The sequence below is a fragment of the Triturus cristatus genome, chromosome 7, assembly GCF_964204655.1.
Source record: "Triturus cristatus chromosome 7, aTriCri1.1, whole genome shotgun sequence".
NCBI classification, from domain to species: domain Eukaryota; kingdom Metazoa; phylum Chordata; class Amphibia; order Caudata; family Salamandridae; genus Triturus; species Triturus cristatus.
Window position 1 is genome coordinate 629,476,682 of NC_140590.1, and position 14,152 is coordinate 629,490,833.

Below are 14,152 nucleotides of genomic sequence, written 5' to 3' on the forward strand. Positions count from 1 at the left end.
GCAAAGCGCGGAGTGGTTTGGGGTTTGGGTTGTTGGCTTTGACAATGCTTGTTCCTCTCTACTGCCTGTATGCTCACAGCATGTGCGAGGGTGTGTGTGTGTGTGTGTGTGTAGGGTCAGCAGCTTAGGACCTTGCTTCGAAAGCTGACCTATGGGCTGGCCCGGCTTTTCTCGCACTTTCATTTACTGTATGTAACCTTCAAAATATCCTGTGCAGGTATCGTTATACTTGACAAAATATTTTGGTTACCTGAAATTATTTTTATTATGTTTTTTTACAAATTAGTACTGGGTTCTATTTACCAGTTTTTGCCGACATCCTGGCTTCAGAATGCAACACTGCCTCACTGTCTTTAGAGGTTGTGTTAGCGCTTTACCTTTTGCAAATTTCTGGGCCCATAAAGCACTATTTGATGAATCAAAGTTCACAGCTGAGGCTGGTCGACAAATCAGTACATTCAATAAATGTGAAGCACATCCGGCTTCACAAGAAAGGTAGAGAATGGTGAGCCGTCAAACCATAAAGGTGTATTAAAAGTTAAAAGTTTAGAGAAGACAAAATCATCAAGTTAGTGTCAATAAATAATCAATATATAAATGCATCAAATAACATGAAGTTCAAATCAATTGAAATCATTTAACAGGACGAGTTAACATGGAGTCACCGCAAAGGGAAGGGTTAAGAAAAATCAGTTCTTCAATAAATAGAGTACTCTAACTCTCCTACTCTGCTCTAAACTGCATCGGGAAACGGGTTTACTCGTAATCTACTCTGCACTAATTTAAATCACTGAATTTTAACATTCGCTACACCTACGCACAGTCCTCATGAACCAATCCAATCAGGTTTAAGACAGGTGCATGCTTGTTAGCTTCTCATGACCTTCCACAATGCAGCTGCTCAGAGTGACCTTTGAACTTGCATTATGTGTAACAAGATGAGATACTAGGACCAGCTTGTCTGCCTGAGTATGTTACTCATTATAATATTCCGTGACTATCACAGTCAAAACTAAACACTTCACATGGGCAAGAAAGCAAGAGAACATTGCAATCGATAATTAGGAATAAAAAAAATTCTAGCTGACACAACAAGAATTTTCAATTCTATTAAGGACACGGTGGCGAGGATTATGCTTCTCTTAACTTTATTGAGATTCACAGCAGCCAATAAACTTTAAATTTGCATAATCCCAGAAGGACAACCCCCTCCACTGTATGCACCAATCACCTATGAGTCCCATACATAATAGTCCTTGCATGACCTTCCTCTTCCTCTTTCTTTGCGAAAAACCTTTAACTTCAGCCTTAAACTCGACTGTTGAACTGGAGCGGCGCCAACCGCGCCTCCAGCTGTAACTTGAACCTTAACCGTAGATTCTTTTTTTTTTTTTACCGTAGATTCTTTACGAGACTCCCAATGAACTCCATCCTGATCGTTCAGGTTTGCTTGCCTTGATCTCCTGCAAAGAGAACAGTAGTCGTAATATGCCATTTATAATCCATATATTGTACATAATAATCATGTTATTCAATCGTCATAACCTTTATATTTCCAATATCAAAACGGGTGAGAATAAACCAAATCATCATAGTTGAAAGTACATAAAAACTTCATCAAGCCTGCAATGACTAATCTATCACATAGTATACCATCATCATATTGCTCGGGTGGGATAATCCTCTCCTCCGTGTCCTTAATAGAATTAAAAATTATTGTCGCATCAGCTAGAAATTTTTTCATTCTATGTGGGTCCACGGAGGCTCAGATTATGCTAGTTTAAAGTTGTTCCATCACCGTCGACACCACATTAACAATTGGTTTATGATAAAATATCTTAAACATTGAGTCAGAGGACCAGTCTGCCGCAGTCATAATATCTTGTAAGCGCGAGCCAGTATAAAAGGCCTTGGAAGCCATCGCTCCTCTAACAGAATGTGCTCCAAACATTGCAGTATCAACACCTGCTAGTCTTAATAACCAAGTAACCCACCTGGCTAAAGTTGCTGCAGTGACTGGGCGGAAAGGTCTCTGTGATGAAATCAACAATTGCCTTGCAACATCATCCCTGAACTCTCTAGTACAATCCTCATAACATTTTAAACATTGTACCACACATACCTTGCTATGATGACGAAAGGCAGGGTATGAAATACATCTGGAATGTGTCTTTGTCCTCCTTGAAATTGAGAAAGAGACTCCCGAAGGAGTAAATACTCTACCTGCTATATCCAAAGCTCGCACATCCAAGACACTTCTACAGGATACAAGACATAATAACACCGTAAGTTTTGCAGACGATTGCTTCACGATAATCCCTCATTAGCTGGCCAAGTCTTAAGGAAACGTAACACTACATTAACGTCCCACAAAGCAGAATACTTTGGTTTCGGAGGGTTAACCAAACGGATGCCCCTCACCACCTTACATACCAGGGGATGTTCCCCCACCGGTTTACCATCCACGTGTGGATGTCCTGCTGAAATTGCTGAACGAAAATTGTTAATCGTCTGATACGCCATGCCTGAATTCACCAGTTCTGAAAGAAAATTAACTATCAGATGGGTACCGGATTCTAAGGGACCTCCTTGCCATTCAGAACACCAACTAACCCATCTACGCCAAGCTGATTCATATCGTTTGTGCGTAGCAGGTGCCCAAGATTGCGATAGGAAGAACAGAGCCTCTTGTGAAACTCCAGGCACTTGCCATCGTCGCCTGAAAGTCTCCACGCCATGAGTGACAGTTGGCCTTGCATTACCAACGGATGAGGTAAACCCAGAGGGTCCTCCAGAATATCTGGAAACGACCGTAGCCGCACTGGAAGTGCACATGATAAGGTTAGAGCCACCGGAAACCACGCTTGTGCTTTCCAACATGGTGAGACCAGTATCACCTCCGCCTTCTGCCGACGAATCTGTGCCAATACCCTTGGAATCATGGCGAAAGGTGGAAAGGCATATAGCATGCCCATGATCCATGACTGAAGGAATGCGTCCGAGCTGATCGCCAGAGGATCTGGGCGCCAGCTGTAAAACCGAGGTATTTGTGCGTTGAGTCTGGACGCAAAAAGATCCATTGAACATGGACCCCACTTGTTGTTCAGCTGCCTGAATAATCTGGGATGCAGTCTCCAATCGCTGGCATCCCGTAGGAACCGGGAGTTCCAATCCGCTACCACATTGGAAGAGCCCGGGATGTATTCCGCTGTTACAGCTATATGATGGTCCAGGCAATAATGCCAAAAGTCTTTGGCTATCTCTACCAGAAGATGAGACCTCGTGCCTCCCAGACGATTGATGTATCGTACTGCAGACACATTGTCCATTCGCAGTAGAATACAGCAACTTGCCCGTTGCGGTGAGAGTGTCCGAATCGCAAACGAGCCGGCAAGAAGCTTCAGACAGTTGATATGGAGTTTCAGTTCGTCCTGGGACCTCCGCCCCACAGTCTCTACCGAGCCACAACGGGGTCCCCAGCCCCATCTGCTGGCATCTGATTCTATGACTATTTCCGGACTGGCTGCAAAAATGGTCTTGCCATTCCATGCATCCATGTGGTCCAACCACCAAGTCATCTCGGTCCGGGCCTCTCTGGAGATCGAGATCTGCTCTGCATAACTCAGACCCTTGCGTAAATGCAGAATCTTCAAACGTTGCAGTGCCCTGTAATGGAAGGGCCCTGGAAATATCGCCTGAATTGATGCGGCCAGAAGCCCCACCAATCGGGCCAGGGTCCTCAAGGATATAGTTGGAGAGGCAAGCGCCCTCCTCAACTCCTTCTTGATAGCCACTCACTTCCTCAAGGGTAATAGTAGTTGAGCCGTAATCAAGTCCACCTGAAACCCCAGGAATTCCATCGACTGCATTGGAATCAGAATGGACTTCTGTGCGTTGATGACGAATCCCAACTCTTGTAAGAGTTGGACCGTCCAGTTTAGATGAAGAAGAACCATGTTCATATTCATATTCTGTGCCATAATCAGAATATCGTCCAAGTATATTATAAGTCTCACCCCTCAGATACTGAACCACGGGTTTTAGCAACTTTGTGAAACACTAGGGGCGGATGAGAGACCAAATGGCATGGCTGAAAACTCGAACCACTGGTCTCTACACTGGAACTGCAGAAACCTCCGGTGGGGAGGAAAAATGGGCACTGCCAGATACACGTCCTTCAAATCCAGACGCACCATCCAGTCTTTCTCCAACAGGATGTCTCTTAATAAATGTATACCTTCCATTTTGAAATGGTGATACACTACCCAGGAGTTGAACTCCCTCAGATTGAGCACCAGCCTGAAACATTTGTCTTTTTTGGGCACTAGAAAAATTGTACTTACAAAACCCAGTGGGGGAGGAACAGTTTGCACGATTGCCCCTTTTCCCAACAGTGACTGAACCTCGTCGTCTATGATAGATATCTCTGCATCGGAAAAATGTAGGGTTGGAGGAATATGTACCTGATGGGGTGAGGCATAGAACTCTATCTGAAACCCTCTTACCATCTGAAGGATCCAAGGGTCTTGTGTGATACTCTCCCACCTGTGGTGGAACAAAGCAATCCAGCCTCCCACCTTGGTGTCCCAAGTTTGCAATAAGCTTACCTGAATAAGAGGTGTCTCCAGAGGTATTGTTCTGTCCTCTGTAACCTCTGTTTTGTCTCCCTCTGTCACCGCGATTGCGGGAAGGGTAGAATTTGGAGCGTTGGGCACCACCTCTGCCACGCTGTTCGAAGCCTTGAGAGGTCTGATTAAAACCTCGGCCAGTCGCTCGACCCCTGACGTGTCCAGCCCTGTTAAAAAGGCCAGTGTGAAAAACGTTTTTGATGTTCGCTTGAGCCTTATCCAGGGCGAAGGATGTGTTCACATATTTCCCCATTTCCTTCACGAATTTCTCTCCGAAAAGCATGCCATTGCCAAGAGTGCCTGGTTCCGTGTTAGCCATTTCTGCTAGTTGTGGGTCAATCCGCAGCATGCCATTGCTAAGAGTGCCAGGTTCCGTGTTAGCCATTTCCGCTAGTTGCGGGTCAATCCGCATAAGAAAAGACCTTCCCTGCTCCGCCTAAAGGGCGCAGTTCCATTCCTGAGGAAGCACAAAGCTCTTTGCGCCCACTCCAGAACCTCCGAGGGGTCCGATGGAGTGTTGGAGTCTTTGGCGGTAACCGCGGCATCCAGTATCTTTGTCAGGGGTCCTGTAATGTCAAGGAGTTTATATTGACAGCCCATCCAAGCCCGGTCGAGTCCTTTTTTGGGGTCCTTCGCAAACTTTTTCATAAAAGTGGCTATATTCGGGTCTATTTCTGGTGTGTCTGGCACTTTTTCCCATTAAAGATGGTCTGGGACATTCAGAGCGTAAGGTAGCCCTAACTTGCTTCTCGAAACCTCTCCGGAGGTTCTCCTGCACATAGTGTGCCACTTCGACCCAGGGAACCCACTCAGTGGACCTCAAATGTATGATGTTTCTGGGGACGAACAAAAGATTTTTATTGACCGGCTTGTCCTCTACATTGTGGGATTTGCGTTTCCGCCTTCTATGAAGCTTGCAACTCCTGATCTGAGTCGGACGTGTCAGGTGCGGCAGGAGACGACTACTCTGTCTCCCCCATCTGCGTCACGGACGCTTTACGAGACTTGGGAGAATCCACAAAGCCATGGTCGTGCATTACATTACGGCCCATGCTAGCAAGGACCTCAGCCGAGGTGTGACCTGAAGCTTCCCCTTGCGAAGCACCAAACTTACGTTTGCCATAATTCTTTAATGGCTTGGTAAAAGGCTGTAATGCCTTGATTAATGCCCTGTTTACCGAGCCCTGGACGTGGGTATCCATTTAAACTCGGACGACGACAGAAGCCACATGAAAGGAGAGCACCAAGACGCAAAAACCCTAATTATAAAAGGGATATATGCTGGGGCAACCATCTAACCATGAGGTGTACCAACATCGATAACAGATTACATGTACATCTGTTCTCTTCGTGAAACAAATAGCTCTAAAAGAATTTTCAATTCAACTAACTGATCAAGGTCATTGACGCCTGCAAAACCCAATATACTTTGGTGTGCCATAAACGCATACCACACGGCTTAAAGATCATTTTAATTCAACCACCCGATCGAGGCTAGTGCTGCATGTGAACCTAAAATACCTCAGTGTGCCATTAATGCATACCATGTGGCCTATAGATCTGTTTTAGATATTCCACATGTTGCCAAGTGGGACCCGAATAAGATACAAAGAGGTATAGGCCCTTGATTTTCACCGGACAATTTTTAAACTCAGATTGCCGTTGCTTTCACCCGACTACAGTAATGGGTGAATTACTATGTTTTTTTATTATAATTAACATTGGAGGAGTATGATAGACACTCCAATTTGAAAGCTGAAAGAGACACGTTTTAATGTGGTACGATTGTGGGGATAACAGTATAATTGCTATATGCTACCAATAGTCTTTTTAGACCATAGATTAGTAAAGCGATGAACTCTAGGGGTCTGCTCCATGGGACTATCTGTGGTTTGTTAAATATAATATCCTGCCTTATGTTTTGAATAAATTGTAGAGAGCCTTGATAATATAATATATAGCTTGGTGTCAATTAATTAGTTAGGCTTGGAACCACTGTATGACCCATTAATATTTAAGCTACACTTACTGACGTGTGTTCTATTATCTATGTGGTCGTAACTGTTCTAGGTTTTAATCTTATGTTTGTGAGAGTTATAAATAAACCAGTCTTGATAAAGAGGGCTATATAAAGGTACCATCGAAACGCGTTGATGCTTCATAAAAGGAACACAATCTGTGAGGCCGCTGCTACTGTTGAATACTCATTAAACGTATTGTATCGAGTCTCAGCTTCGAACTGAGACAATCACGGATGTGGGCCATACAATGACATAGTTTTTTGTCTTTTCTATGTTCTCTCCTTGTTTTTATGTGACATGTTTTTAATGAAAATTGTATGTAATCACTGTGTTTTACGACGATGTTTTAATGTAATAGAAATATTGATTATCTACATCCTGTTTAGCTTATACTTTTTTAACCATAACCTGGATTTAATCGAGAAATAAATTCATCTATTTATAAAAATTATTGTTGTTGATTCACCATTAGGGGTTGGAGTGTGTAATTATACTGTTCCCTTTATGGATGTGGATAGATTGAATGTGTGTGAGAGTGTTGTATAACAGAATATATAGCCAATAGTAGTAGCCTAACGTTTATCCAAAGGAAACACTTTTTGTTGACACACGTGGGTATCCAGGGCCTCAACCAATTGCTCTTCCATTTGGTGCTCAACAGGTTCTTCATACTCTGCGTATTCATTAAATTCCACCCACTGATCTTCCTCCTCGGCGTAGTACGCCATCGTGGTGCAGGAGGTCTGGAAGAGCTTTAGAGGGGGAGAAGCCCAGGGGTATCCTTGATTCTCAGGTACTACTTAAACTGTCCCTAAGCACAAACCACAACTTTCCCTATACCAATTCACCACAAAATAAAAGTAGTCCTGTCAAAATAATGGTGTGGAGGGAGCCACCCCTAATCTCCCCTCAGGCAGAGCCTTAATCCGGAAATACGCTCCGGGCAGCGTTTAAAAGGGACCAGGGATAGAGCAGGCAATCACTTACCGATGCGCGAAGGGCCGATCACTGAATTCCAATGCATCGGCCGTTTGCGCATGAGCAGACCATGGGCATCGAAATGGGACTGCTCCCTGAGCGTGCGAAGCGCGTCTGTCCCGCTCCCGCTCCACTTAACAAGCCCAGAGAGCGCCAGAGCACTTAAACGCCACAAGAAAACTCATGCGGTGAAACTACCCGGCAAACAGTGTAAAAACCAAACATCCAAACATGCCATATTTATACATGTAGCGCGACACCACTCAGCTACGAAGTGCCTGAGGCGGCGCAAGCGTTCTAAACGCTTAACCCTTTGTAGAAAACTCTGAATAATTAAAGTAGAGAAGAGAAAATAAAATGGTACTTATCTTGTTGCAGCAGCAGCAAAGAAAGAGGAAGGTCATGCAAGGACTATTATTTATCGAACTCATAGGTGATTGGTGCATACAGTGGAGGGGGTTGTCCTTCCGGGATTATGTAAATTTAGAGTTTATTGGCTGCTGTGAATGTCAGTAAAGTTAGGAGAAGCATAGTCTGAGCCTCCGTCGACTGACATAGAATTAGGACTCCAGCTTCACCTAGAAATATACAATCTTGCGTGAGGTTTCTAGTAAGCGGTGCGTGATGGCGCCTCTGCGCGTGAACGTCAGTATAGATGGAGTATCTACGGTGCTACAGATGAGGGGATAACCCTAAACCCCTAGGTAGACCGAAGTCTTTGTGAAGCAAAGCAGAAAACCTGTGCACCCGTGTGCAGTGTTAGCAGTATTGATTACTGTAATTGAATGAACACAAAATTAATTGAACACAAAGTCAATGAACATTGATACGTTGACGTGTATTTTCTTCTTTGGTAGATTTATTCGTTGACCAAATGCCCAACCAACACGTGTTTCGTCAGGGTGTATAACCCAAGACTTCTTCAGGGCTAATGGGCAAGTAAAGGCAAAATGGTGTGTCACTCCGCCGGTTATACTTCCGTCCCGGCTGAAACAGGGATTATCAGTCACAATACGGGTAACGTAGCTGTTTTACTCCTTACGTCTGGCGTACTCGCTTTGAATTCCACAGAGTTTGTGCTGTGTTTTGATCATGGTACTTACCTTACATCACACGTTACCCGTATTGTGACTGATATTCCCTGTTTCAGCCGGGACGGAAGTATAACCGGCGGAGTGACACACCATTTTGCCTTTACTTGCCCATTAGCCCTGAAGAAGTCTTGGGTTATACACCCTGACGAAACACGTGTTGGCTGGGCATTTGGGTCACCGAATAAACCTACCAAAGAAGAAAATACTCGTCAACGTATCAATGTTCATTGACTTTGTGTTCAATTAATTTTTTGTTCATTCAATTACAGTAATCAATACTGCTAACACTGTACACGTGTGCACAGGTTTTCTGCTTTGCTTCACCTAGAAATATATTTGTCACAAAGCAAGATGGCAACCAGCATTAGCCATTTGAAAATGCAGGCCTACACTAGCAATGATCATTCTAAATGGGCATAAAGTATGGCTACTAACATTTGCAAGTTCAGGTGTTAATGTTGCTCATATAACCGTTTATCTTTTATGTTTTCTTGTTCTTAGTTGTTATTGCATCTTGGAAGAAGGCAATTATTGCATTATCTGTCGTCACCATTTCCATTGCTGTTGCTGCCGGATTGATATGGTGGTACTTGCAAAGGAAGAAAAAGGGTAGGCATTATTTAAGAATCTTGCTTCGTGCATCATCACTCTTTTAGGTCGATTTGATTTTTATTTTAAATACCTTTGTATTTGGAGAGATGTAAATATCGTTTGCACAAATCAAAGACTCATTTAAATAACAGCTGAGGATTTCAGTAACAAAGAGATGGAGGGGTTCTATTGGGTACATGCTGATGAGATTGGAGTCACATTCATTTAAGCAGAGATACAGGAATTCACCACAGTCCATGTGTATTGATAGCCTTGGCCATCACTGTCTGTGGAAATCTTACAATCTTCTTGTGTTCAGTTTTTGCACATTGTTATCTGTTAATTCTGTCTCGAATTTGAAATGTGTTCAAAGTCAAACATATAGAATGCACTCCTTAGACCCCCCACCACTACTTCCCCACCAAAATCGAAGTCCTAACAGTTTCTTGCACCCAAGCATGAACCGCTAAAGAAGCAGGTTTGGGATCATTCTTTAGTGCTATAACATTTCTTGAAGCCATTTCCAAGAGAGGAATCAGCTCCACAAAAAGACCCCTCTTTGGGCCCTAATTTACAATGGTGACATGCCTGTTCTGTAACTGCATCACCACAATTGGTAATCCTCGTATTACTGCAAAATGACAATTAAATGGCAAATAACAAGCAGAAAAGCTGTTTCCACATCTCCTTCCACATTTAAAGGTCAAGAGTTAGTCCTGCATTTTAGGGTATTTAGAGTCACAGATTTCCATTGCAGTGAAGCAAGATCACTACCTTTTGGAAGGGGTTATACAGCTTGTCTCCGAATAGGAAAATCAAAGAAATCCACATAGTGTGCATTTCACACAATTTGTAAGGCTTACGACAATCTCTGGAGGAAGGACTTAGTGCAACACCACTCTCAGAAGAGCCAGCTCTTTAGCTCCATCAGTCTTTCTTGGAATTAAACATTTTTTACTTACCAAAAAAGATATTTTAAATGTGTCATATGTATACATTAGCATAACCGAAAATACAGTGTAAACGTCAGCAAAAAAACACTACTCAATCAACTGAAATTACCAGTTCATGCCATAAGGAAATCTGTGCTTAAGGTTCGCTTGCAATGTTTGTTTTCTGTTTTTCCAACTACAGCAGCATAAGTTAAATTCATTCATTTGTAAGTTTCCCAGATGTTCTTCCTCATAATGCTTATTGCAAGGTTAATCATGTGCACCACTCTCTGTTATTTATGATGCCCAAAATCCATTCCTTTTTTATTGAACTGCCCAGAATCAGATGCTTGCTGTAATTGTCTGAGGTTTTTTTATGATAATATTCTCACAAACCGTGAAGATGTAACCCTCAACCACGCACACCACAATTACCACTGTCAAGAACTAATTGTTTCAGTAATGGCTTAGTTCTTGCATAGCATTGTGCTTGAAGGACTTTATGCTATGGTATTCTCTGCGCTGTACGCTAAATTCTACTTACTGGGGCCTTAGCCCACAGTTTTGTTTAGGCGATTTTTGAATTTGTCCCCAGCATTGGCCTGACAACGTAACCGGCTTGTGTCGGTGATATTGGAACGTGTCAGCTGTGAAAGCTGTCGACAGCATTTTAGTGGTAAAATAATCAGAGGTTGATATCACCAACATATTGCACCATAAAATGTAATATTCATTATTCAAATAGCAAATAAACACATAACAGGCTTACATTTTAGGTGTGTCAATGAGATACAGCATTTTGACACTATATCACTGGTAGGCACTACAAGTGGTTTATTCGGTAAGCAATATAGTGGTGCAGTTGGCAACTTGTAAATATTGATATATTTATTGCATTATATTTTAAGTTCCCTGTATCTAGACATTAACAAATTTCATTTCTTACCTTTTGTAGTCAAACAGCTTTCTCTAGAAATGGCTAGGTAAGTGTTGTTTAAATACTACAATGAATGAATGAATGAATGTATTCAAAACAACATATTTCGCATCCTTTTCTTGTTCTTACATTTGCAAATTTCCAAGTGTATTTAGGTAACTGCTGTTCTTGGGGAAACAAGGTACAGGTAATGCAGTGGAATGGCCAGTTACTTACCGGTAATATTCATTACTCTGAGTTGTAGGCCTCCCCGTCACAGTCCTTATGTAAGTGAGCAACAGCTCATCCCTGCAGACATTCCCAAACTGAAACTCCCCTGCTCTCATCCCTACCCTCCAGGCCATGCCTACATCCTGTGGAACATAACACCTGACCTTAGCTCCCGACATACTGTAAATTCAAGCACAAGAAACCGAACACAGGGAGTGAGGGATGGGAACCAGGACTGTGGCGGGGAGGTCTACGATTCGGATCAATGACTGGTAAGTCACCGGCCATTACCTCCTCGACAGACCTCGCCATCACCGCCCTTACGTAAGTGAGCAGATACCCAAGCAAGAAATCAACTTCAACATCAGAACTGCAGAACAGACTTGATTACAATCAAGAAGCAGCAAAGTTACACCCTAAGCACAAAACGCAACACTACATCCCCAAAACTGGCAGAAACATTACCACCCACCACCAAGCGATAAGGTGACATAAAGGTGTGAGGAGACATCCAAGTGGCAACCATGCAAATTTCTGCCATGGAAGCCCCTTGCAAACAAGCCCAGGAAGCCACCATCACTCGAGTAGAGCAGCCCCGCACTGACTCAGGCACTTGTACCCCCCTGGACTCATAAGCCGCCAAATTCAACCACCTACTGAGAGTAGCAACAGAAGGCTTCAGACCGTGATCGGCCAAACCAAAAGTAACAAAAAGGGAATCCACTTTACGAAACGGGTGGGTACACTCTAGATACATTCCAAGGGCCTGCTTAACATCCAAACGGTGTAGCATAACCTCCTCCTCAGACCGAGGAACAGCACACAATACAGGTAACACCAGCTCCTCTGAACAATGGAATGAGGAGGGAACCGTAGGAGCAAATGCAGGATCAGGCCTAAGAACCACCCGATCTGGATAGCACCTAAAAAATGTCTCAGAACACAGCAACAAGCCCAACTCCCCCACACGTCTGGCCGAGGTAATAGCTACTAGGAAAACCACCTTGATAGTCAGAAACCTCAGGGAAACCTCCTACAGCAGCTCAAATGGGGCAGATTGCAATGCCAGCAAGACTAATGGCAGATCCCAACCGGGAGTCAAGGACTTAACCACAGGCTTCTTGAGAAAACAACTCTGCAAGAGCCTAGCCACCAAAGGCACCACTGCCTCACAGTCAGGACCCCGAAAAGCACGCACAGCCACCCACTGAGCCCTTAAAGAGGAAACAGCCAAAACTAAATCAAAACCATCCTTCAGAAATTCCAAAACCTTCACAGGATCCACAGTCAATGCAGACCCAGCCCCTGTCAGAACACCTGCCCTGAAGGAAACCCAATGCCTGGCATAAGATGCCGGGTCTGGTGGCTTAGTGGACTAATGTCTCCACTGCAGTGGCCTGTGTTCGACCTCATGGTCACAGGTTCAAATCCCGGTGGGTCCACTCAGGCTTTCATCCGTCTGAGGTCGATAAAATGAGTACCATTCATTTGGGTAACAATAAACATCTGTTACTCAGCGCCTTGAGACCCATGGGTGATAAGTGCGCTTTACAAAAATACATGTGTTATAAGATTTCAGGGTAGACAGTTTACCAGACTGCTGAATAAAGAGTCATCTCAGAAGAACAACCCAGTGCCACAAGGTTCATCCTTTCAACGGCCAGCCCGCCAGCTGCAACCTGACCAGGCACACCAGAGACAGCCCTGGAAATATCAGCGGTCAGGGGACCATGGGAAGCCTCCATCATGGTAACACCGCCAACTGGAACAACAGAGGGAACAAAGGCCACCTGCTCCAGACAGGCACAATCAGGATCACAGAGGCTCAGTCCAGCATGATTTTCAGGAGAACCCTCTGAATCAAAGCAATCAGAGAAAATGCATATATCAACCCGGTCCCCCATGGAAATGACAGAGCATCCAACCTCCAAACAGCCTCTGACCGGCTCAGATAGCAAAACCATTCTCTCAATGCGTTCTCCTGGGTCGCAAACAGGTCCACCTCGGGCATCCCAAACATCTGCATGAGGACCCCAAACACCCTCTTGTCCAAACACATTTCAGATAGGGAGGGTGCTCAACCAATCGGCTTCCGAGTTCAACACCACAGGAAGATGAATGGCCCTCGGTGACAACAAATTCCTTTCTGCCCACTGGCAAATCTATGGAGCTAACAAATTCTGCGAAGTCACTTTCGCACTCCCCTGATGGTTCACATAGCACACCACTACAGTATTGTCTGTCCCCCAGGGAGAAAATGAACCAGGGCCAGCTGAACGGCCCTTAACTTCCTCCAGTTTGAAGACATCAGAGTCTCCTGTACTGACCAGATCCCCTGAACCGAATCCTGAGCCTGCACAGCCCCCAATCCAGTTAGCTGGCATCCATCGTCAGAACCAACCTGTCCTGGAGCACAAACAGAAAACCCTTCATGAGATTCCTCACATCCAACCCCCCGGCCAACTCTTGGGAGATACCTGGATCCCCCGGAATCAACTGGTTGTAATCCTTAGACCCCGGACACCGGAGGCAAAGGATGTGATTCACCAAGGGGTACATGTGCAACCTGACCCAAGGAATAATCATGACAGTAGCGGCCATTAACCCCTGCACCCTCAGCCACTGCCGTGCTGTGGAAGCGGGAGATGCCAAAACCGTTGACAGTTCTTTCACAAGAGTCATCCTGCAAGGTTCAGAAAGGAATACCTTTCCCATCCTCATGTTGAAGACCCCTTCAATGAACAACAGTTCCTGAGTGGGA

The 14,152-nt window shown here is 44.3% G+C and overlaps 1 protein-coding gene across 1 annotated transcript in view; it reads left to right on the forward strand.

Annotated features, from left to right (window-relative positions):
* Positions 1-14,152, forward strand: part of PECAM1 (platelet and endothelial cell adhesion molecule 1) — a 435,744-nt gene that overhangs the window by 174,600 nt on the left and 246,992 nt on the right. Inside the window, exons 9-10 of the mRNA XM_085617241.1 lie at positions 9,223-9,330; positions 11,200-11,227. Of these exons, the coding sequence (XP_085473367.1) occupies positions 9,223-9,330; positions 11,200-11,227 (136 nt within the window). The remainder of the gene's footprint in view (positions 1-9,222; positions 9,331-11,199; positions 11,228-14,152) is intronic.